Source organism: Arachis stenosperma, chromosome 5 (assembly GCF_014773155.1).
Source record: "Arachis stenosperma cultivar V10309 chromosome 5, arast.V10309.gnm1.PFL2, whole genome shotgun sequence".
In the NCBI taxonomy this organism is placed as follows: domain Eukaryota; kingdom Viridiplantae; phylum Streptophyta; class Magnoliopsida; order Fabales; family Fabaceae; genus Arachis; species Arachis stenosperma.
Window position 1 is genome coordinate 32,834,163 of NC_080381.1, and position 25,705 is coordinate 32,859,867.

The 25,705-nt window shown below is 38.1% G+C and overlaps 1 protein-coding gene and 2 non-coding genes across 3 annotated transcripts; 1 reads left to right on the forward strand and 2 right to left on the reverse strand.

The window, feature by feature from the left end:
- Positions 1-475: 475 nt before the first annotated feature.
- Positions 476-2,007, reverse strand: LOC130980665 (uncharacterized). Its single transcript, XM_057904323.1, has 2 exons — positions 1,778-2,007; positions 476-1,454 (listed from the first exon to the last, which is right to left on the reverse strand). The coding sequence occupies exons 1-2, from the start codon at positions 2,005-2,007 to the stop codon at positions 476-478; spliced, it is 1,209 nt and encodes a 402-aa protein (XP_057760306.1).
- Positions 2,008-2,272: 265 nt separating this feature from the next.
- LOC130983534 (small nucleolar RNA R71) lies at positions 2,273-2,379 on the forward strand. The gene has a single exon (XR_009087519.1). It is a non-coding gene; the product is annotated as a small nucleolar RNA R71 (small nucleolar RNA).
- Positions 2,380-23,728: 21,349 nt separating this feature from the next.
- On the reverse strand, positions 23,729-23,836 carry LOC130984310 (small nucleolar RNA R71). The gene has a single exon (XR_009088253.1). It is a non-coding gene; the product is annotated as a small nucleolar RNA R71 (small nucleolar RNA).
- Positions 23,837-25,705: the final 1,869 nt, after the last annotated feature.

Genomic DNA, 25,705 nt, shown 5'->3' on the forward strand with positions numbered 1-25,705 from the left:
ATACTAAAAAATAACTAAAATATACTAAAAACATACTAAAAACAATGCCAAAAAGCGTATAAATTATCCGCTCATCAGAGCGCTTCTTTAGCATCATTTGCTTGATGGTTGGTCTTTATCAGGGTGAATTGTAGTGCCTTAGGTCTTCTCCCCTTACAGTGAAGCTGTCTCCACTTGATTCCTTGATGATTTTCACAGGTTCCAAGGAAAGGACCCTTCTGATTGTGAACACTTGCGGTAACTGAGATGGAATGGTTGGAAGATGGGGTGGGATTGGTGGATGGTGGTTTAATATCACCTTGTCTCCATGGAAAAAATTGTCTATAGGAATCTTCTTGTTTTTCCATCCCCTTGGCAATTTCTTCACAACTCTTTTCTTTTCTTCCAGTACTGCTCCAGTGGTTCTTGTGTTAGGGGGCTTGTTAGCTGATCTTTCTGATTCTCGTGGCTTCATCTCTTTCTTAAGCTCCCTTGGTTATTGTATCTCTTGAAATTCTTGCTTGTTCACCAAGGATTGTTTCAGGGGCTCTGCTTCCGGTTCACTGTTGCTTTCTTTAAGGGACATTTTGCTGTGATCATCCTTCGGTTCCTTAGGTTTTGGCTCAGATTCAGGTGTAGGTTTGAAAACATGGAAAGTGAGATGTTCATAATGTATTTTCAGTATTAACTTTTCTTGTTCCACATCTATGAGTGCTCTAGCATTGGCTAGAAACGGTCTTTCCAGAATGATTGGATGGAGGTAACTTTCCTCCATGTCCAGAACAACAAAGTCAGTGGGGAGGAAGTAATTTTCCACTTTGACCAATACATTCTCGACTACTCCTTCAGCTTGCTTCTGAGTCTTATCGACCAATTGGATGACTACATCTATGGATTTCAGTTCATTGATTTGAAACCTCTTCATGAGAGACAGAGGCATCACATTTATGCTGGCTCCTAGATCACAGAATCCTCTATCAATCCTTGTATCTCCTATGGCACAGGGGATATGAAAGCTCTGCGGATCTTTTTTCTTCAGAGGTAAATCCTTCTTGATGAGGGCACTACATTCCTTGTTCATTATCACTGTTTGTCTCGCTTTCAAGGTTCTATTCTTGGTTAGCAACTCTTTCATGAACTTGATGTAGGTAGGCATCTGTTGGAGAGTTTTGATGAAGGGTATGTTGACATTGAGGGATGCAAACATGTCTAAGAATCTTGAGTATGACTTCTCTTTCTTACCTCCCCTGAGTCTCTGGGAAAATGGTGCCTTTGGAACGTACGGTTTTAGAATTTCCTTCCTTTTTGGTTCTTTCCCTTGTACAGGTCCATTTCCTTGTTCCTTTTCCTCCAAATTTCCATGGAAACTTCCTTGGATGTGCTCTGTTGGCTTGCTGGTATTTTCTTCCAGGATTTCTTCATTCGTAAGAGTAACTGCCTTACATTCTTCCCAGCTCACCTTCTTTATTTTCCCTCTTGGATTTTTTCAGTGTCATTGGGGAAGCTATCAGTGGACTTAGGAATCTGCTGTGAGAGATTTCCTACTTGAGATTCAAGCTTCTTAATAATCTCTCCTCGACTTTGCATACTATCTCTTACTTCTTCCTTGAAATTCCTGTTGTCCTGGACTTCCTTGCAAAGATTAGTGAGCATAGCTTCAATCCTGGATAGTTTATCCTCTAATGGTGGATTGGTAGTTGAGTGTTGAGGTTGGTTGGCTTGGGCTTGATATGGTGGCTGAGGAGAATTGTTGTGTGGATGTTGATATGATCTTTGATTGGATTGTTGTTAGGTGTACTGGTTGGGATTATGAGATTTGTGGTCTCGGCCTTGGTTTTGTTGGTTTCCCCACCCAAAGTTTGGGTGGTTCTTCCAACCAGGGTTATAGGTCTTTGAATATGGGTTATAAGCTTGCCTAGATGAATTCCCAAGGTAATTGGCTTCCTCCCAGTTAACTCCTTCCTCTGTATTTGACTCTAATTGAGGGGATGGTTGAGTGTGGATAGCTGCAGCCTGATTTTTCTCCATTTGCTTGGTCAACTCAGTTAGTTACTTAGTGATAATCTTATTTTGGGCGAGAATTGCATCCACGTTGTTCAACTTCATGACTCCTCTGTTGTTGCTCCTCTCACAGGCATAGAAATACTCATTGTCAGCCACTGTTTCTATGACATCAATGGCTTCTTCAATAGTCTTCTTCTTATTAAGGAAACCTCCAGATAAGTGGTCTACAGCTTTCTTTAATTCATAAGACAGCCCTTCATAAAAGATGTGCAGTTGCACCTACTCATTAAACATATCAGGGGGGCATTTCCTTGTCAGATCCTTAAATCTCTCCCAGGCTTCATATAAGGTTTCACCATTCTGCTGTCTGAATGTCTGCACCTCAGTTCTCAACCTATTCACTCTTTGAGGAGGGTAGAACCTTGCTAAGAATCTATTCACCACATCTTCCCAGGTTGTCAAGCTTTCTTTGGGAAATGATTCTAGCCATTTGGATGCTTTGTCCTTCAAAGAGAATGGAAACAGTAGCAATCTATAGGTGTCATGATGAACACCATTAGAGTTAACCGTATCATAGATCCTTAGGAATGTAGTGAGGTGCTGATTCGGGTCTTCTTGGGCACTTCCTCCACAAGAACAACTGTTTTGGACGAGTGTGATGAGCTGAGGCTTCAATTCAAAATTATTAACATGGATGGTTGGCTTTTGAATGCTGCTGCCATAGTTCCGAGGATTGGGATTAATGTAGGAACCCAGCACTCTCCTCTCTTGTCCAGCAGGGTTATCTGCACCTCTTCTGGCATGATTGTTCACCTCTCCTTCATGATGGTTTTCCATATCATCCTCCATGTCTATATCCAAGTCTTCCTCCTCTTCCTCTGCACCAATAGCCTTTTTCCTCTTGATTCCCTCCTTAATCTAAGGAAGGTCCTCTCTGATTCACTATCAAAAGAGGTTGAGGTTTCCCTTCTTCTACCTGTCATACAATGAACAAGTACAAGAAACAGCAAATGTAGAATCCACTAAAACAGAGTATAGTTAGCTTGGTTAGAGCAATTTATCAAATGGTTAGTGGGTTACTTGCTAGAAAGTAAGGAAATAAAGAAAAATAAAGAGAAATAATTAAAATTGTAGAAAGTAAAGTTAAATAGCTAAAATTGAAATTCAATTAAACAAAGAAAAGAAAAATGCTCAATCTAGTTATCCTCCAATTTAGTAATTGTCAATACAAAACCAATCCCCAGCAACGGCGCCATAAACTTGATGCACGAAAACTTGTCTCGCAACAAATTTTATACCAGCAAGTGCACCGGATTATCGTCAAGTAAAAACTCACAATAGAGTGAGGTCAAATCCCACAGGGATTGGTTGGTTGATCAATGTTAATTGGAGAATTGTTCTAGTTGAGCAAAATTAGAAATTGAATTGATTTTGCAGGATGCAAATTGGCGGGAAACATAAATTGCAAGAAATTAAATGAACAGAAGTTAAATTGCAAAATAATAAGAGCAGAAACTTAGATTGCAAGTAATTAAAGTGCAGAAGCTTAAATTGCAAGAAATTAAATGTGAATGGGGATTAAGCATGAAATAAAATAATATAATGTAAACAGAATTGGTAAGATCAGAATAAGGAATTCATTGGGTTTCAAGAGATATTGAACTTTCCGGATCAAATCATTTTCATCTCTTCCTCAATCAATGCATTCATTGACTTTGCTTGGCAATCTTAGATGATTAGATCCCGATGTCTTGGCTCACTAATCTCTCTAAGCATGAACAATTCCCCAAAGTCTTGATTTAATTGCTCATGGGAAGAGTTGAAGTTCGGTCACTGACTATACCACACAAATTCATAGATCAAAGTATTGGTAGGATTAAATGTCACAATATCCATCCAACCCCCAATCTAATCCAATGTGAGAATATATTTCTAGCATGAATTCCTCATCCCTCTCTCAAGGATTAGAGGAATTCCAATTATGGGTAGCTTCTCTGTCAAGACAACTACCCAATTAAGTTAAGATCGAAAGCTTTCTAACAAAAATCAAGAGAAAAGAATGAAGAAGATGATGAAAACTATTGTTGATCCATTGAATTACAATAGAGCTCCCTAACCCAATGAAAGGGGTTTAGTTGTTCATAGCTCTCAGATTGGAAAATTGAATTGAAAGATACATTGCAGAATTGAAAGAATTGCCAAAAAGGAAAATTGACAGAGTTACAGTATTAGTCTCCGTCCGTCCTCTAACTAACTTGAATTCTAAGCTATTTATACACTTTCTTCCATTGATCTTCAATCTCTGAATTAAACTTTTGGCCTTAATTGAATTGGGTTGAAGTTGCACCAATTGATTTCCCTTGCTGTTGAGAAGAGAGGAGTGCTTGAATTGCAATGTTCTGGGGCTCACGTTTGGGTCCACGTTTGAGGGTAAATGTTAGGCCAAACATTTCTTTGAAAATTGGGTGCTGGTTGTTGTCATTGGCATTTGACTCAATGTTGGAGTGCCAATGTTCTTCTACCCACCTGTACGCGTGCCTTGCGCGTTTGAGCATTTGGGTCAAGAATACGCATCCACGCGTGCACGTAGGCTACGCGTGCGTGTGGATGCAAAATTTCCCAATCCAGTTTTTGAAAGATTTTTGAAGTTGTTGGCCTCCGCGTAGGACTGGCAACGTTTCTTCCAATGTTGGCCTATCCACGCGTGTGCATGACCTGCGCGTGCGCGTGGATCATCAAAAGTTAAGCTTGCGTGTACGCGCTATATACACGTACGCGTCGTTGCGCTTTTTCAAATGTAAAATTTTGGAACTCAGATCGCGCACGTTGGCCACCAATGTTTGAGGCAGCGTTGTTGGTCCAACGTTACTCTATCTACGCATATGCATTTCTAACTCGTGCGCGTGGATTGTCAGAATTTCCAATCCTCGCGTGCGGGTATAGCACACGTGCGCGTCGCCACAATGTTTGAAGCAACGTTGGGCCACCAACGTTGCTTCCTCTTCATCCTTTGCATGGCCATTCTTCAACCTCCTTCCATGCATTTTTTCACCTGTCATCAACCTCCTTTCTTGCTAAAGTCATGAGTACTCTCATCATTCTTAGCACACAAGTAATTATGGCATAATTCTCATGAAATTGTATCAAATTAACCATGGTTGAATGAATCTAGGCATACATGAATTTCTAACCCAATTGCTTACTTATAGCTCAAGAAAGTGAATAAAACCTACTAAAAAAAAGAAAAAGGCTAGTGAAACTAGCCTAAGATGCCTTGGCATCAGGACCACAGAAGATACAAAGTTGAAGAATTAATGCGAAAGATTTGATTTGATTTCTTTTGAATTTAAGTTTGAATTTAATAATTTGGTTTTGTTTTCTTTAATATATAAGGGCCCTAAAAACCCTTTGACAGGACCTTCGGTCCTTTTACCATTTTTGATACCTTATTTTTTATTTTGAAGTATAGCCACTAATCTTCTAAGTTAGTGTTAGGAGCTCTGTTGATATCTGTGGATTAATGTTATAGCTTTTCTATCTTGATTAATGAGTTAATGCTTTTTTAAGAAAAGAGTTTTCATTCTTCATACCATGAATTTGATTATGTTGGCAAAAAATTCTCTTCTTACTTGAATTCTTTTAATATATTGGAAAAATTGATTAATTGAATAGAGCTTCAAAACTTATTCTCATGATTCCTAAGTTTTGAATTTGGACCTGATAAGCGGCATTGAATCAACCAAGTTTGGTTCTTAAGAAATGTGTGGTTTTTAAATCAGTGACTGTCCTTAATTAATAAAGGAATTGATAATTGATTAGGATTAGAGAAATTGAATTACCAAGGAATTAGAGTTTACTTACCTATGATTTGCCATAGAAACATCATTGTTTAATCATGGTGGAAAGTGAAAAATATTTTTTCGGAAGTTTCAACCTCTCTAAAACCTTAACTATCTTGAATAATATTTTTCTCTCAATTACTTATGACTTGCCTTTGTTCAATTCACTGTCTTTCTATGCCATTGTCTTTGAAATCCCTTCTTCTTGATTGTCTAACTAGAGTGAATAATTGAGCATTGTTTGCTTAACCCGTTAATCCTCGTGGGATTGACACTCGCTCACCGTGAGTTACTACTTGATACGATCCGGTGCACTTGCCGGTGTTTTATGGTTTATAAATTCCACAACACTAAGCTGTGTGTGCTTTGTCCTTATCCTGAGAATATTGACCTGCAGGAGCTAAGTCAGATTGATATGTATTGCTGGTGCACGAAATTGTGATCACACATTTTACAACTCTGCACAACTAACCAGCAAGTGCACTGGGTTGTCCAAGTAATAAACCTTATGCGAGTAAGGGTCGATCCCACAGAGATTGTCGGCTTAAAGCAAGCTATGGTTATCTTGTAAATATCAGTCAGGCGGATTCAAATGGTTATAAGAATTTAATAATTAAAGGATAAATAAAACGGAAAATAACATAGAGATACTTATGTAATTCATTGGTGGGAATTTCAGATACGCATTTGGAGATGCTTTGTTGCTTCTGAACCTCTGCTTTCCTATTGCCTTCATCCAATCATGCGACCTCCCTTCCATGGCAAGCTATATGATCCTCTCAATGAAAATGGCCTGGCTACGGTTTCTGTACGGCTAATCAACTGTCGGATTTCTCGTCTTGGATGAAAAATACCAGGCACAGCTACCGCAAGGCTAATCATCTGTCGGTTCTCACTTGTGTCGAAATAGGATCCCTTGATCCTTTTGCACATTGTCACTGCGCCCAACAGTCATGAGTTTGAAGTTCTTCACAGTCATCCCGTCCTAGATCCTACTCGGAATACCACAGACAGGGTTTAGACTTTCCGGATCTCAGGAATGCTGCCAATTGTTTCTAGCCTATACCACGAAGGTTCTAATCTCAGATTCGGATGCTCTGTTGTCAGGAGAGATGATGCGGATCGCGGATTAGAAACCCAAGAGAATGTACTCCGGCTGTCGTCCAATGACTACGTTGAACATCATATAGACCGCTTGTGGTTGTCAGGCACGCGGATCTTGGCTAAGCGAGTAATGAAGATAGTGGGTGATTGTCACGGGTCACCCCTTCATTTTGACTTAACTGAATTGAGTACAAGAGTATATCTTGGAGAAGAAGGAAGCGTGAATTGAAAGAAAAACAATAGTACTTGCATTAATTCATGAAGAACAGCAGAGCTCCTCACCTTAATCTATGCGGTGTAGAAACTCCACCGTAGAAAATACATAAGAGAAGAGGGTCTAGGCATGGCCAAATAGCCAGCCTCCCAAAGTGATCAAAAGATGATCCAAAGATCCAAACACAATAGTAAAAAGTGCTATTTACACTAAACTAGTTACTAGGGTTTACAGAAAATAAGTAACTAAGTGCAGATGGTGCAGAAATCCACTTTCGGGGCCCACTTGGTATGTGTTTGGGCTGAGCTTTGAAGCTTTCACGTGCATAGGCCATCCTTGGAGTTAAATGCCAGCTTGGATGCCAGTTTGGGCGTTTAACTCCATTTCTGGTGCCATTTCCGGCGTTTTACGCCAGAAAAGGGTCTTTGGTGGGCGTTTGGATGCCATTTTGGGCCATCAAATCTCGGGCAAAGCATGGACTATTATACATTGCTGGAACGCCCAAGATGTCTACTTTCCAATGCAATTGAGAGCGCGCTAATTGGGTTTCTGTAGCTCCAGAAAATTCACTTCGAGTGCGGGAGGGTTAGAATCCAACAGCATCTGCAGTCCTTTCTCAGCCTCTAAATTAGATTTTTGCTCAGGTCCCTCAATTTCAGTCAGAAAATACCTGAAATCATAGAAAAATACACAAACTCATAGTAAAGTCCAAAAATGTCATTTTTGCATAAAAACTAATAAAAATATACTAAAAAGTGACTAAAACTTACTAAAAATACCTAAAAACAATGCCAAAAAGCGTATAAATTATCCGCTCATCACAACACCAAACTTAAATTGTTGCTTGTCCCCAAGCAACTAAAAACACAATAGGATGAAAATAATAGAATATACAATAAATCTCAAAATATCAACGAAGCTTAGTTCTAATTAGATGAGCGGGGCTAGTAGCTTTTTGCTTCTAAATAGTTTTGGCATCTCACTTTATCCTTTGAAGTTCAAAATGATTGGCATCCATAGGAACTCAAAATTTAGATAGTGTTATTGATTCTCCTAGTTTATTATGTTGATTCTTGGACACAGCTACTTTATGAGTCTTGGCCGTGACCTTAGGCACCTTGTTTTCCAGTATTACCACCGGATACATAAATGCCACAGACACATAACTGGGTGAACCTTTTCAGATTGTGACTCAGCTTTGCTAGAGTCCCCAGTTAGAGGTGCCCAGAGTTCTTAAGCACACTCTTTTTTCTTTGGATCACGACTTTAACCACTTAGTCTCAAGTTTTTCACTTGGACCTTCATGACACAAGCACATGGTTAGGGACAACTTGACTTAGACGCTTAGGCCAGGATTTTATTCTTTTGGGCCCTCCTATCCACTGATTCTCAAAGTCTTGGATCATTTTTACCCTTGCCTTTTAGTTTAAAGGGTTATTGGCTTTTTCTACTTGCTTTTTCTTTTTCTTCTTTTTTCGCCCTTTTTTTCCGCAAGCTTTGTATTTTTCACTGCTTTTTCTTGCTTCAAGAATCAATTTTATGATTTTTTAGATTATCAATAACATTTCTTCTTTTTCATTATTCTTTCAAAAGCCAACAATTTTAACATTCAAAAACTTCACTATAAAAAATATGCACTGTTCAAGTATTCATTCAGAAAACAAAAAGTATTGCCACCACATCAAAATAATTAAACTAATTTCAAGATAGAATTTGAAATTCATGTACTTCTTGTTCTTTTGCATCATTTAAGAAAGGTGAAGGATTCATGGGACATTCATAGGTTTAAGACATAGACACTAGATACTAATGATCATGTAATAAAGACACAAACATAGACAAAACATAGAGCATAAAAACCAAAAAATAGAAAAATAAGAACAAGAAAATTAAAGAACGGGTCCACCTTAGTGATGGCAGCTAGTTCTTCCTCTTGAAGATCCTATGGAGTGCTTGAGCTCCGCAATATCTCTTCCTTGCCTTTGTTGCTCCTCTCTCATGGCTCTTTAGTCCTCTCTAATTTCATGGAGGATAATGGAGTGCTCTTGGTGCTCCATCCTTAGTTGCTCCATGTTGGAACTCAAATCTCCTAAAGAGGTGTTGAGTTGCTCCTAATAGTTGTGTTGAGAAAAATGCATCCCTTGAGGCATCTCAGGGATTTCTTAATGAGGAACTTCCTCATGCTCTTGTTGAGGTCCATGAGTGGGCTCTCTTGTTTGCTTCATCCTCTTTCTAGTGATGGGCTTTTGAGATGACTCCATCTCCCATGACTCGGAGTTGGAAGCAACTGCCTTCCCTTTCTTCTTCCTAGAGGTTTCTCCGGCCTTAGGTGCCATTAATGGTTATGGAAAAACAAAAAGCAGAGCCTTTTTTCCATACCAAACTTAAAAGGTTTGCTCATCCTCGAGCAAAAGAAGAAAGAAAGGAGGAGAAGAAGAAGAAATGGAGAAGATAGAGGAGGGGTGAGTGGTTCGGCCAAGGGGGGTTTTAGGTGAGTATGATGTGTGAGAATGAAGGAGTGAGGAGGGGTATTTATAGGGTAAGAGGGGAGAGGGTATTCGTGTGACAGGGGTGGGGTTTGCGAGGGAAATTGTTTGAATTTGAGTGGGTGGGGGTAGGTCAGTTGTATAATGGGAAATAGTGAATGAATGTGAGTGGTGAAGAGATTATGGGGAAGAGGGTAGGATTTGATAGGTGAATGGTGTTTGAGGAAGAGTGTTATGGAAATGTGTGAAGAGGCGTGAGAGTGAGTTGGGGTAGGTAGGGATCTTGTGGGATCCACAGATCCTGAGATGTCAAGGATTTTTTATCCCTGCACCTTTCTGGCGTTTAAATGCCCTCTGTGTGCCATTTCTGGTGTTAAACACGAGGCTGATACCCCTTTCAAGCATTTAATGCCCAGAATGCTGTCAAAATGGGCGTTAAAGGCCCATTCTGCTACCCTTACTGGCGTTTAACGCCAGCCAGACACCAGACGCCCTTTTCTGGTGTTAAACGCCAGTCTGTGTGCCATTTCTGGCATTTAACACCCAGAATGGTACCAGACTGGGCGTTAAACGGCCAATTTGCTATCCTTACTGGTGTTTAAACGCCAGTAAGCTTGTCCTCTAAGGTGTGCTATTTTTGATGCCGTTTTTTAATTTGCTTTAATTCTGTAGCTATTTTTGTGACTCCGCATGATCATCAACCTAAAGAAAACATAGACTAACACTAGAAAATAAAATGAAAAATTAATTAATATAGATAAATAAATTTGGGTTGCCTCCCAATAAGCGCTTCTTTAATGTCAATAACTTGACAGGAAGCTCCTACAGAGCTTCACAGATGCTCAAAGCATGGTTGTGACCTCCCAACACCAAACTTAGAAGTTGAGTGTAGGGGCTCTGTCTGACTCTGTATTGAGAGAAGCATTTCATGCTTCTTCTCCATGTTTACAGAAGAAGATCCTTGAGTCTTAGACACAAGGTAGTCCTCATTCAGTTGAAGGACTAACTCTCCTCTGTCCACATCAATCATAGCCCTTGCTGTGGCTAGGAAGGGTCTTCCAAGGATGATGGATTCATCCTCATCCTTCCCAGTGTCCAGGATTATGAAGTCAGCAAGGATGTAAAGGCCTTCAACCTTCACTAAGACATCCTCTACAAGTCCATAAGCCTGTTTCATTAACTTGTCTGCCATCTCTAGTGAGATTCTTACAACTTGTACCTCAAAGATCCCTAGTTTCTCTATTACAGAGAGTGGCATGAGGTTGATACCTGACCCCAGGTCACACAGAGCCTTTTCAAAGGTCATGGTGCCTATGGTGTAAGGTATTAGGAACTTTCCGGGATCTGGTTTCTTTTGAGGCAATGTCTGCTAAATCTATGTATTCAGTTCATTGATAAGCAATGGAGGTTCATCATCCCGAGTCTCATTACCAAATTACTTGGCATTCAGCTTCATAATTACTCTTAGATACTGCGCAACTTGCTCTTCAACAGTGTCTTCATCCTCTTCAGAGGAAGAATATTCATCAGAGCTCATGAATGACAATAGTAAGTTCAGTGGAATCTCTATGGTCTCTGTATGGGCCTCAGATTCCTTTGGTTCCTCAATAGGGAACTTTTTATTGGTCAGTGGACGTCCCTTGAGGTCTTCTTCACTGGGAATCACTGCCTTTTCACTCTCTCCAGGTTTGGCCATTTTGGTTATAGTTATGGCCTTGCACTCTCTTTTGGGATTCTCTTCTGTATTGCTTGGGAGAGTACTAGGAGGAGTTTCAGTAAGTCTTTTACTCAGCTGGCCCACTTGTGTCTCCAAATTTCTGATGGAGGACCTTGTTTCATTCATGAAACTGAGAGTGGTTTTAGATAGATCAGAGACTATGTTTCCAAAGCCAGAAAGGCTCTGCTCAGAATTCTCTGTCTGTTGCTGAGAAGATGATGGAAAAGGTTTGCTATTGCCAAACATATTTCTCCTACCATTATTATTATTGAAGCCTTATTGAGGCTTTTGTTGATCCTTCCATGAGAAATTTGGATGATTTCTCCATGAAGGATTATAGGTGTTTTCATAGGATTCTCCCATGTAATTCACCTCTTCCATTGCAGGATTCTCAGGGTCATAAACTTCTCCTTTAGAGGAGGTTTCTTTAGCACTGTCGGATGCAGCTTGCAGTCCAGTCAGATTCTAAGAAATCATATTGACTTACTGAGTCAATATTTTATTCTGAGCCAATATGGCATTTAGAGTATCAATCTCAAGAACTCCTTTCTTCTGAGTCATCCTATTATTCACAGGATTTCTTTCAGAAGTGTACATGAACTGGTTATTTGCAACAATCTCAATGAGTTCCTGGGCTTCTGTAGGGGTTTTCAGATGAAGAGATCCACAAGAAGAATGGTCCAATGACGTCATAGACAATTCAGGCAGACCATCATAGAATATGCATATGATGCTCCATTCTGGAAGCATGTCAGAAGGATACCTTTTGGTTAATTACTTGTATCTTTCCCTAGCTTCATAGAGGGATTCACCTTCCTTCTGTTTGAAGGTTTGGACTTCCACTTTAAGCTTGCTCATCTTTTGAGGTGGAAAGAATTTGGTCAAGAAAGCATTGACCAACTTGTCCCAAGAGTTCAGGCTTTCTCTAAGTTGTGAGTCCAACCATATCCTAGCTCTTTCTCTTACAGCAAAGGGAAAAAGCATAAGTCTGTAGACCTCGGGATCAACCCCATTGGTCTTAACAGTATCACACATTTGCAAGAATTCAGCTAAGAACTGATGAGGATCTTTCGATGGAAGTCTATGAAACTTGCAATTCTGCTGCATTAGAGAAACTAATTGAGGCTTAAGCTAAAAGTTGTTTGCTCCAATGGCAGGAATTGAGATGCTTCTTCTATAGAAGTTAGAAGTTGGTGCAATATAGTCACCAAGCATCTTCCTTGTATCTCTTGCATTGTTGTTGGGTTCGGCTGCCATGTCTACTTCTTTTTTAAAATTTTCTGAAAGGTCCTCTCCGGAGTGTTGTGATTTAGCTTCTCTTAACTTCTTCTTCAGAGTCCTTTCAGGTTCAGGATCAGCTTCAACAAGAATATTTTTATCACTATTTTTGCTCATATGAAAAAGAAGAGAATAAAAGGAAGTAGTAGAATCCTCTATGTCACAGTATAGAGATTCTTTGATGTGTCAGAAGCCAAAAGGAATAGAGGAATGAGGTAGAGAGAGAATAAGAAGAATTCGAACACAGAGGGAGAGAGAGAGGGTTCAAATTATAAGTAGAAGAGAAGTGTTAGCAAATAAATAGAAAGAGATGAAAGAGAGAGTTTTTCGAAAATTAAAACTAAAATAATTAGTTAATTAAAAAGATTTTTAAAAAAGTGGTTAGTGATTTTCGAAAATTGGAAGTGGAAAAGTGGTTAGGTGGTTTTGAAAAAGATAAGAAATAGTAATTAGTTGAAAAAGATTTGAAAATAATTTTGAAAAGATAAGAAGTTGGAAAAAATATTTTGAAATCAAAATTTAAAAAGATATGATTGAAAAAGATTTGATTGAAAAAGATTTGATTGAAAAAGATATGATTTTAAAAAGATACGATTGAAAAGATATGATTGAAAAAGATTTGATTTTTAAAATTGATGACTTGACTAACAAGAAACTAAAGGATATGATTCTAAAATTCAAAGATTGATCTTTTCTTAACAAGAAAGTAACAGACTTGACCTTTTTGAATCAAAACATTAATTGTTAGCAAGGATTTATGAAAATATGGAAAGATAAGATTTTAAAAATTATGAATTAAAACATGAAAATTGGAAAAAATTTGAATTGGAAATGAAATTACCTCCCTTGTGTCATCCTTGCATTAAATGCCCAGAATGCTATCTATTCTGGCGTTTAACGCCCATTTGGCTGCCTCTTTGGGCATTTAACACCCAGCCAGATACCCTGGCTAGCGTTAAATGCCAGGAATCCTTCCTTACTGGGCATTTTTCTGAACGCCCAGAATGCTGCCCATTATGGCGTTTAACACCCAGAATGGTACCTTTACTGGCGTTTAACACCCAAATTGCCTCTTTACTGACGTTTTAACAGCAGTGAGCTCTTTTTCTCTGTGATTCTTCTGCCTTATGTTCTGAACCTTCATTTCTCTGTCTTATTTACTTGAATATATATATTTTTTTATTTTTGAATTTTTAATGAAGAGAGAAAAAAATAAAAAAAATGAAATAAAACATAAAAATGCAAGATCAAAACATGTAATGCATGCAAGGACACTTTGAATGTCAAGATGAACACAAGAACACTTTGAAGATCATGATGAACATCAAGGACATATTTTTGAAAATTTTTTAGAAAAAAAAGGCATGTAAGACACCAAACTTAGAAATTTTGAATGTTCAAACACTTTGATTTTGAAAATGCATATGAAAAACAACATAAAACACAAAACAAGAAAATCATGAGATTGAACAAAGGAAATCATCAAGAACAACTTGAAGATCACAGAAGAACACAATGCATATATTTTTGAAAACTTAAGAAAATTAAAAACATGCAATTGACACTAAACTTAAAATTTGACACTAGACTCAAACAATGAACACAATTTTTTTTGTTTTTTTTAGATTTTATTAATTTTTTGTATTTTTCGAAAATAAAAATAAAAAGCTTAAACATAAAATAAAATTAGCCAATCTAAGCAACAAGATTAACCGTCAAATGTCCAAACTTGAACGATCCCCGACAACGGCGCCAAAAATTTGGTGCACGAAATTGTGATCACACTTTTCACAACTCTGCACAACTAACCTGCAAGTGCACTGGGTCGTCCAAGTAATACACCTTACGAGAGTAAGGGTCGATCCCACAGAGATTGTCGGCTTGAAGCAAGCTATGGTCATCTTGTAAATCTCAGTCAGGCGGATTCAAATGGTTATAAGAATTTAATAATTAAAGGATAAATAAAACAGAAAATAACATAGAGATACTTATGTAATTCATTGAAAGGAATTTCAGATAAGCGTTTGGAGATGCTTTGTTGCTTCTGAACCTATGCTTTCCTATTACCTTCATCCAATCATGCATCCTCCCTTCCATGGCAAGCTGTATGATCCTCTCAATGAAAATGGTTTGGCTACGGTTTATGTACGGCTAATTAACTGTCGGATTTCTCGTCTCGGATGAAAAATACCAGGCACAGCTACCGCAGGGCAAATCATCTGTCGGTTCTCACTTGTGTCAGAATAGGATCTCTTGATCCTTTTGCACACTGTCATCCCAACAGTCGTGAGTTTGAAGCTCGTCACAGTCATCCCATCTTAGATCCTACTCAAAATACCACAGACAAGGTTTAGACTTTTCGGATCTCAGGAATGCTGCCAATTGTTTCTAGCCTATACCACGAAGGTTCTAATCTTAGATTCGGATGCTCTGTTGTCAGGAGAGACGATGCGAATCACGAATCAGAGACCCAAGAGAATATATTCTGGCTATCGTCCAATGACTACGTTGAACATCATGTAGAACGCTTGTGGTTGTCAGGCACGCGGATCTTGGCTAAGCGAGTAACGAAGATAGTGGGTGATTGTCACGGGTCACCCCTTCATTCTGACTTAACTGAATTGAGTACAAGAGTATATCTTGGAGAAGAAGGAGGCGTGAATTGAAAGAAAATAATAGTACTTGCATTAATTCATGAAGAACAGCAGAGCTCCTCACCTTAATCTATGAGGTGTAGAAACTCCATCGTAGAAAATACATAAGAGAAGAGGGTCTAGGCATTGCCGAATGGCCAGCCTCCCAAAGTGATCAAAAGATCAAAAGATGATCCAAAGATCTAAATACAATAGTAAAAAGTGCTATTTATACTAAACTAGTTATTAGGGTTTACAGAAATATGATTTTTGCATAAAAACTAATAAAAATATACTAAAAAGTGACTAAAACTTACTAAAAACTACCTAAAAATAATGCCAAAAGTGTATAAATTATCTGCTCATCAGTTGCGTTTTTGGATGTGACCATCGATGTATTTGTCCAGATGTCCTTGCCGAGCTAAGAGCTTGAGCAAGTCTTTGGCTACGACACACTCATCAGTAGTGTGCCCGTGCTTTTGGTGAAAAGCAAAATACATTGTCTTGTCCACATTCTTAGTATCTTGGTAGGTTCCAACCTTTCGAAGAGGTTTGATTAGCTTCGAATTTAGTATTTTCTTGATGATTTTCTCCTTTTTGGTGTTGAACTGGGTATATCTATCATAACACGGTGCCAACTAGAAAGGTTTCTTGCTTTTTCGAGCTTTATCATCATCCTTATTGGTCGATTCCTCTCAAATTTTTTATGTTGGCACAACTCTTCAATTTCCATTTGACCCTTAGCTTTGATGTATTAGCATCTTTGGTGATTTTATTAGTTGTTTCCGTTTTAATATGCACACAATAAGTCAATATTCCTTGTTTATTTTCAATGAATTCAGGAATTAGTAAATCAAGGCTTTGAGTCATTTGAATTCATGAATATCAGCAGAAATTGGAAGAAAACTAACAAAGGAACATGCAGTAGAAGAATCAAAGAAGAAGCTTGTGACACAAGTAACAAGCCAAGCAACCAAAAGGAGCCTTTGATTCATTTGGCGGCCACCTTGAAAGAAAAACAGAAAGCTAATCAATGAAGAAATAAACTTGGCGGCCAGCTTGAGGAGTGTGGCAGCCAATGCCAAAAGAAAACAGAGAGGAATCAAAGATGTAATGCACTTGGCGGCCAACTGGAGTCATATGGCGGCCAACCTCAACTAGTCTGACCTCTTCACGCTTCAAAGGGCATAACATGTGCTAGAAAAATCCAAATGAAGCGGTTCTAGCAGAGTTAGAAAGCTAACGTTCAGAGCTTTCCAATGATATATAATAGTTCATAGTTGACATGAGTTCAACAAGTCAAATATACCAAATGAATCCTCTGCCCAAATCTTGGCGGCCAATGCCATAATTCTGGCAGCCAAAGTCAAATCAAACAGAGGCTATTCAAAAGGGGAAAACAACCTGGTGGCCAACGCCATTATTTTGGCAGCCAAGGCCAAATTAAATAAAGGTTATTCAAGAGGGAAAAATAACTTGGCGGCCACTTTCACTTCATTGGCGGCCCACGCCAAATAATGGCCCAACCATTGGAAGTCAAATGCTTCATAAATCCTTCAATTCTCCAAGCCTGAAGGAGTGATTCAAAACAACCTAAGCCCAATGAACCAAGGGGAATTACGGTTTGAATTTAAGTTGAATTTGAGTTGCATTTGAAGAAAGAAAAAGGAAGTAGGAAACTATAAATAGAGCTCTCACATCTTGAAAAGGGGGCTTCTGCTTCTCACTTTTGATTTCACTTCATTCATTTTATTTTTCTTTTTTATTTTGTAAGCCATGAGTGGCTAATTTCTATTTTATTGGGGAAATGGGCTCTATTGTAATTTGATGAAACAATTGTGATTTACTGTTCATCTTCAATTCATTTTTCAATTGCTTCTTTAGAAAGAATCTTCGTTCTTCACATCAAGGATTCAAATGTCTTGGAAAAGAATTTGAATCTCACTTGAATCCTATGAAAACTTGGAAGAGGGATCATAGGAATTTAGCTTGAAGATCTTTCTCTCAATTATTGTGAATTTGGGATTGGACTTGATACATCGCATTTAATCAACCCATATCTTAATTCATGAAATTGTGTGGCTCTAAATCAGAGACCAATCTTTATCTCTTCTCATGAACAATTAGATCAAAGAATTGGCAATTGATCAAGTTAAGAGAGATTGAATTACCAAAGAATTAGAATTCAATCACTTATAATTTGTCAAGAGATCAATGATTGTATGATTGAAGATTGAGATGAAAACCAATTGATCCAAAGAATTTAATACCTCTATACCCAATAATCTTCCCTTTATTCTCTTATTCCCTTCCTTTATTAATTAATTTTAATTAATGTTCATTTACTTGTTTGCTTTACATTCTTGCAATTTACTCTTCTTATAATTTACTTTTCAAGTATTTACATTCTAGCAATTTAAATTCTCAGTAACTTACATTTACATTCTTTATTTTCAATTCATTTATTGCTTCCAGTTACTTATTGCTCAAGTCAATTACATTTCATGTTTCTATTATCAATTGTTCATCATCAAAGTGTGAATTGTCTTGCTAGAATACTCAATCAATCATTGCTTTCTTAATTTCTTAATCCTCGTGGGATCAACACTGTAACACCCTACCATACAGAGCCTTACGCTTAAGTCGTAAAGCAGAGGTGGCAAGGTATTATGACCTCTAAAAGAAAAGGATATGTACATAAATATAGTTGGATGAAATCATATCTAGGAGCCTTGAAGGATAAGCTAAACAAAAACGATAAACAGAAAATCATGTCACACTTGTATGGATATTCGTAAAACGGACAGGTAAAATCGAAAGAAAACTGAAAACATATATACATATCAGAGTTCCAAAACTCAGATAGCAAGCTCCAGACTCGACCTGCGAAGCTAAGGCCGGCCAGAGTATATATATACAACCCAAAATAAAACTCAAACCACAAAATAAACACCTGTATCTCCAAGTTAACCTCTAGGATGGTCAAAACACAAATATGTACATGCGAAGATTCTATAAACATATATTCGTAGCATAAAACAAAATATGACAGTCCAAAAGATAGTTCTTCGCTTGTAAGGAGGGTCTCTAGACGCTCAATGAGGTGCCTCTCGACCTGCATCTGAAAATAACAACATAGTATGGGGTGAGAACCAGAGGTTCTCATCATGGTAAATGTGCCCGCATAGTTAATATAAAAGGTTCCGGGAGAGCCAGAGGCAATCCTAGAACTTCGACACTCAGATTTCAGCATAAGAATTCAACTAAACCAGAAATTAGGTATGTTGCCTAAGGTATTCTAGTTTTGAATCTAACTTTAACCTAATAATTCACGTTCTGTCTCCTCCAATCCTCCGAATCACTAGTGGAACAACCCCCTCCACACCTCTACCAAGAGGGGTTTCTCAGAAAACATACACATACAAATCAAGCAAGGAAAACACAGATAGAGAAGCATTTACAGCAGGTAGAACAAGTAATAGCTAAGCAGAATTAAACAGCTAAGCAAACTAAAACAATGCAAACTCAAACAAAGCAAACAAATGCGTATCATGTATGCCTGTCCTATAGCTGATGAGTCTCATCTGTCGGTTATACAGCCATCCCGACATGTCCTGGTAGTTAACCACTGGACAGTCCCTCTGTGCGCGCATCCCCAAGCTCAATAATATTCCATGGAGTCACACTCCAAGCTCAATAATATAATATTCCATGGAGTTAACCTCCAAGCTCAATAATATAGTATTCCATGAAGTCAAACTCCAAGCTCAATAATATTCCATGCAGTCAAACTCCAAGCTCAAATATAATATTCAATATTCATATATATATATATATATATGCATGCCCATGGGGGAATCTGGGGAGTTAAAGTGACCGGTCACATCTTGCGACAGAAGGTCAACAAATAGTTTCAAATACACAAGCCACATAATAATCTCTTTTCTTTTTAAAATAACACTTCAAATCAAAACTCCAGTCCTTATAGAAATTTTGGCAGTATCTCCTCTAAAACTTGAATTTCTGCCACCCTTCAAGGGTCCTAACTATCAAGCCAAACACCACTCAGTCATTCAAATCATTTTCAATAGCAAATTATTTCAAAATCAAACAAATACCAATATTAAATTTTTTTCCAAACCAACCAACTTCAACATCAAATTATTAACAGCAGCTAAACTCCACATTTTATTCCAAGTACACAATCCTTCAATTATACGTTCAGTTCATTCCTATCTTAAGGTCTTCTAGCCTAAGTTTTCACGTGACATTAAACATTAACTACGAGAAACCAAAACCATACCCTCATACGGAATCAAAATATTCGAAGCTCCGGAGAAGCTTTCTGACTGAGCTATCGAAGAAGAAAATGTCCAGAATCGTTTATGCTTCCTAAAACTCCAGTTGGTCGGACTTAAAAGGTAGAAGAGCTATGTCACCGTCAACTTTTACTGAAAAAAATAGTGCCAACGTATAGAGGAGGAGGATACGAATGCTGTTACCGGATTAGATTTTTTATTAGAGTTACGAATTGTAAGAAAATGAAGCCAGAAGTTTGGTGGGGTTTACGTTCTCTCTCGGTCACGCTCTTCTCTCTCGCCGTTTTCTTTTCCTTTTCTCCTTTCTCATACGCTAATTACATATATATATATATATATATATATATATATATATATATATATATATATATATGATTAGCGTATGTAACTTAACCCAAAATCGAAATCGCCTTTTATTTCCGTGCTTTATGATGAGCGGATAATTTATACGCTTTTTGGCATTGTTTTTAGTATGTTTTTAGTATGTTTTAGTTAGTTTTTATTATATTTTTATTATTTTTTAGTTAAAATTCACTTTTCTGGACTTTACAATGAGTTTGTGTATTTTTCTGTGATTTCAGGTATTTTCTGGCTGAAATTGAGGGACCATTCAGAGGGTGAAAAGGACTGCAGATGCTGTTGGATTCTGACCTTCCTACACTCGAAGTGGATTCTCTGGAGCTACAGAAGCCCAATTGGCTCGCTCTCAATTGCGTTGGAAAGTAGACATCTTGGGCTTTCTAGCAATGTATAATAGTTCATACTTTGCCCGAGATTTGATGGCCCAAATAGGCAATCCAAGTCAGCTCAAGAATTCTGGCATTTAACGCCGGAACTAGCACAAGAATGGGAGTTAAACGCCCAAACTGGCACAAAAGCTGGCGTTTAACTCCAAGAAAAGTCTCTATACATAGACGCTTCAATGCTCAGCCCAAGCACACACCAAGGGGGCCCGGAAGTGTATTTTTATGTCATTTACTCATCTTTGTAAACCCTAAGCTACTAGTTCTCTACAAATAAGACCTTTTGCTATTGTATTTTCATCTTGGTTCTTCTGGTTCCCTCTCTGGGGCTGAAGCCAATGATCACCATTATCACTTATGTATTTTCAATGGTGGAGTTTCTACACACCATAGATTAGTGGAGCTCTGCTGTACCTCGAGTATCAATGCAATTACTATTGTTCTTTTATTCAATTCGGCTTATTCTTGTTCTAAGATATCACTTGTTCCTCAACTTGATGAATGTGATGATCCGTGACACTCATCATCATTCTCACCTATGAACGTATGCCTGACAACCACCTCCGTTCTACCTTAGATTGAGTGGATATCTCTTGGATTCCTTAATCAGAATCTTCGTGGTATAAGCTAGAATTGATGGCGGCATTCAAGAGAATCCGGAAGGTCTAAACCTTGTTTATGGTATTCTGAGTAGGATTCAAGGATTGAATGACTGTGACGAGCTTCAAACTTTTGAAGGCTGGGCGTTAGTGACAGATGCAAAAGAATCACTGGATTCTATTCCAACCTGATTGAGAACCGACAAATGATTAGCTGTGCTGTGACAGAGCGCGTTGAACATTTTCACTGGGAGGACGGGACTGTAGCCACTGACAACGGTGATGCCCAACATACAGCTTGCCATGGAAAGGAGTAAGAAGGATTGGATGAAGACAGTAGGAAAGTAGAGAGACGGAAGGTACAAAGCATCTCCATACGCTTATCTGAAATTCTCACCAATGAATTACATAAGTATCTCTATCTTTATCTTATGTTTTATTTATCTGTTAGTCATTAATCCTCCATAACCATTTGAATCCGCCTGACTGAGATTTACAAGATGACCATAGCTTGCTTCATACCAACAATCTCCGTGGGATCGACCCTTACTCGCGTAAGGTTTATTACTTGGACGACCCAGTGCACTTGCTGGTTAGTTGTGCGAAGTTGTGATAAAGAGTTGAGATTGCAATTGAGCGTACCATGTTGATGGCGCCATTGATGATCACAATTTCGTGCACCAAGTTTTTGGCGCCGTTTCCGGGGATTGTTTGAGTTTGGACAACTGACGGTTCATCTTGTTGCTTAGCTTAGGTATTTTTCTTCTGAGTTATTAAGAATGAATTCTAATGTTTCAAGGTGATGTTCTTATCATCACCAAAGCTGAGTGATTCTCATCAATTTAGCACTTGAATGCAATGTCCTGCTGAAGCTTGGCTAGCCATGTCTAATTTCTTTAGACTAAAGCTTTAGACTAACATTGCATGATTCCTGGAATTCTCATTAAGAATTTTGATATCCTTATTTTCTTTTTCACTCAATTTTCAAAAAAAAAATAAAAAAAATTATAAAATTTTAAAACCAAAAATATTTTTTGTTTCTTGTTGAGTCCAGTGTCTCATTTTAAGTTTGGTGTCAATTGCATGTTTCTTTTCTTCTTGCATTTTTCGAATTTACGCATGTGTCTTCATTAATCTTCAAGTTATTCTTGATGATTTCCTTGCTCTGATCTTTAAATTCTCTTGTCTTGAGTGTTTTGTTGTTTCTCATATGCATTCTCAATTTGTTAGTGTCAGTAGTATACAAACTTCTAAGTTTGGTGTCTTGCATGCATTGTTTATTTGATCTTAGTTTCATTTTGATTATTCCTCATTATTAAAAATCCAAAAAAAAAATTTTAATTTGTGTCTTTTCAAGTCAATAATACAGAGAATTGAAGATTCAGAACATACAGCAGAGGAATTACACAGAAAAAGCTGGGCGTTCAAAACGCCCAGTGAGGAAGGAAAACTGGCGTTTAAACGCCAGCCAGGGTACCGGGCTGGGCGTTTAACACCCAAAAGGGTAGCATTTTGGGCGTTAAACGCCAGAATGGATACCATTCTGGGCGTTTAATGCCAGGATGGCACAAGAGGGAAGATTTTGTTTTTAATTCAATTTTTTTTCAAGTTTTCATAATTTTTCAAAATCAAATCTTTTTCAAATCATATCTTTTCAATCATATATTTTCAAAATCAATTTCTTTCCATTTTCAAAAATACTTGCTAACAATTAATAATTTGATTCAACATTTCAAGTATGTTGCCTTTTCTGTTGAGAAAGGTTTAATGTCTGAATCATATCTTTTAAATTTCTTGTTAGCCAAGTCATTAATTTTCAAAATCAAATCTTTTTGAATTGTTTTTCAAATCATTTCTTCTCAATCATATCTTTTTAAAACTATATCTTTTCAATCATATCTTTTTATCACATCTTTTTCAAAATAGTTTTCAATGATATCTTTTTTATTTCTAATTTCAAAATCTTTTTCAAAATCACTTTATTTCTTTTCCAACTTTAGTTTTCGAAAACCATTCATCAAATTTTCAAAATTCTTTTAATTATTTTAAAATATTTTACTTTAATTTCAAAAATTCTTCCCCTCTTCTCACATCCTTCTATTTATGGACTAACACTCCTCCTCAATGCACAATTCGAATTCTATCTTTCTAGATAAGTTCGAATTCTTCTTCTACCCTCTCCTTCTATTCTTCTTTTCCTCTGACACCTCAAGGAATCTCTATATTGTGACATAGAGGATTCCATACTTTCTTGTTCTCTTCTCTTTCATATGAGCAGGAACAAAGACAAAAGCATTCTTGTTGAGGCTGACCCTAAAGCTGAAAGGACCTTGAAGCGAAAGCTAAGAGAAACTAAAGCACAACTCTCTCTAAAGGGCCTAACAGAGCTCTTAAAAGAAGAAGAAACCATGGCAGCCGAGAACAACAACAATGCCAACAATGCAAGGAAGGTGCTGGGTGACTTTACTGCACCTACTCCTGACTTCTATGGGAGAAGCATCTCTATTCCTGCCATTGGAGCAAATAACTTTGAGCTTAAGCATCAATTAGTTTCTCTAATGCAACAGAATTGCAAGTTCCATGGACTTCCATTGGAAGATCTTCATCAGTTTTTAGCTGAGTTTTTGCAAATCTGTGACACTGTCAAGACCAATGGGGTTGACCCTGAGGTCTACAGACTTATGCTATTCCCTTTTGCTGTAAGAGACAGAGCTAGGATATGGTTGGACTCACAACCTAAAGAAAGCCTGAACTCTTGGGAAAAGCTAGTCAATGCCTTCTTGGCAAAGTTCTTTCCACCTCAAAAATTGAGTAAGCTTAAAGTGGAAGTCCAAACCTTCAGACAGAAGGAAGGTGAATTCCTCTATGAAGCTTGGGAAAGATACAAACAATTGATCAGAAAGTGCCCTTCTGACATGCTTTCTGAATGGAGCATTATAGGTATCTTCTATGATGGTCTGTCTGAACTGTCCAAGATGTCATTGGACAGCTCTGCTGGAGGATCTCTTCATCGGAAGAAGACGCCTGCAGAAGCTCAAGAACTCATTGAAATGGTTGCAAATAACCAATTCATGTACACTTCTAAAAGGAATCTTGTGAACAATGGGACGAATCAAAAGAAAGGAGTTCTTGAAATTGATACTCTGAATGCCATATTGGCTCAGAACAAAATATTGACTCAGCAAGTCAATATGATTTCTCAAAGTCTGTCTGGAATACAAGCTACACCAGGCAGTACTAAGGACGCTTCATCTGAAGAAGAAGCTTATGATCCTGAGAACCCTTCAATGGAAGAGGTGAATTACACGGGAGAACCCTATGGAAATACCTATAATCCTTCATGGAGAAATCATCCAAATCTCTCATGGAAGGATCAACAGAGACCTCAACAAGGTTTCAACAATAATAATGGTGGAAGAAACAGGTTTGGCAATGGCAAGCCTTTTCCATCATCTTCTCAGCAACAGACAGAGAATTCTAAGCAGAGCCAGTCTGACCTAGAAACCATGATCTCTGATCTAATCAAAACCACTCAAAGTTTCATGACAGAAATAAGATCCTCCATTAGAAACTTGGAGGCACAAGTGGGTCAGTTGAGTAAGAAAGTTACTGAACCCCCTCCTAGCACTCTTCCAAGCAATACAGAAGAGAATCCAAAAGGAGAGTGTAAGGCCATCAACATGGCCGAATTTGGAGAGGAGGAAGAGGTAGTGAGCGCCACTGAGGAAGACCTCAATGGACGTCCACTGGCCTCCAATGAGTTCCCTAATGAGGAACCATGGGAATCTGAGGCTCACACTGAGACCATAGAGATTCCATTGGATTTACTTCTGCCATTCATGAGCTCTGATGAGTATTCTTCCTCTGAAGAGGACGAAGATGTCACTGAAGAGCAAGTTGCTAAATACCTTGGAGCAATCATGAAGCTAAATGACAAGTTATTTGGTAATAAGACTTGGGAGGATGAACCCCCTTTGCTCACCAAAGAACTGGATGACTTGACTAAGAAGAGATTACCTCAAAAGAGACAGGACCCTGGGAAGTTCTCAATACCATGTACCATAAGCACCATGACCTTTGAGAAGGCTCTGTGTGACCTAGGGTCAAGCATAAACCTCATGCCTCTCTCTGTAATGGAGAAGCTAGGGATCTTTGAGGTGCAAGCTGCAAGAATCTCACTAGAGATGGCAGAAAATTCAAGAAAACAAGCCTATGGACTTGTAGAGGATGTTCTGGTAAAGGTTGAAGACCATTACATCCCTGCTAATTTCATAGTCCTAGAGACTGGGAAGTGCATGGATGAATCCATCATCCTTGGCAGACCCTTCCTAGCCACAGCAAAGGCTGTGATTGATGTTGACAGAGGAGAATTGATCATTCAAGTGAATGAAGAATACTTTGTGTTTAAGGCTCAAGGATATCCCTCTATAACCATGGAGAGGAAGCATGAAGAGCTTCTCTCAAAACAAAGTCAAACAGAGCCCCCACAGTCAAACTCTAAGTTTGGTATTCGGAGGCCACAACCAACTTCTAAGTTTGGTGTTGAACCCCCATATTCAAACTCTAAGTTTGGTGTTGGGAGGTTCCAACATTGCTCTGAGTGTCTGTGAGGCTCCATGAGAGCCCACTGTCAAGCTACTGACATTAAAGAAGCGATTGTTGGGAGGCAACCTAATGTTATATTTATCTATTTTCCTTTGTTATTTTATGTTTTATGTAGGTTGATGATCATGTGAAGTCACAAAATCAATTGAAAAAGTAAAAACAAAATGAGAAACAGAAAGAAAAAT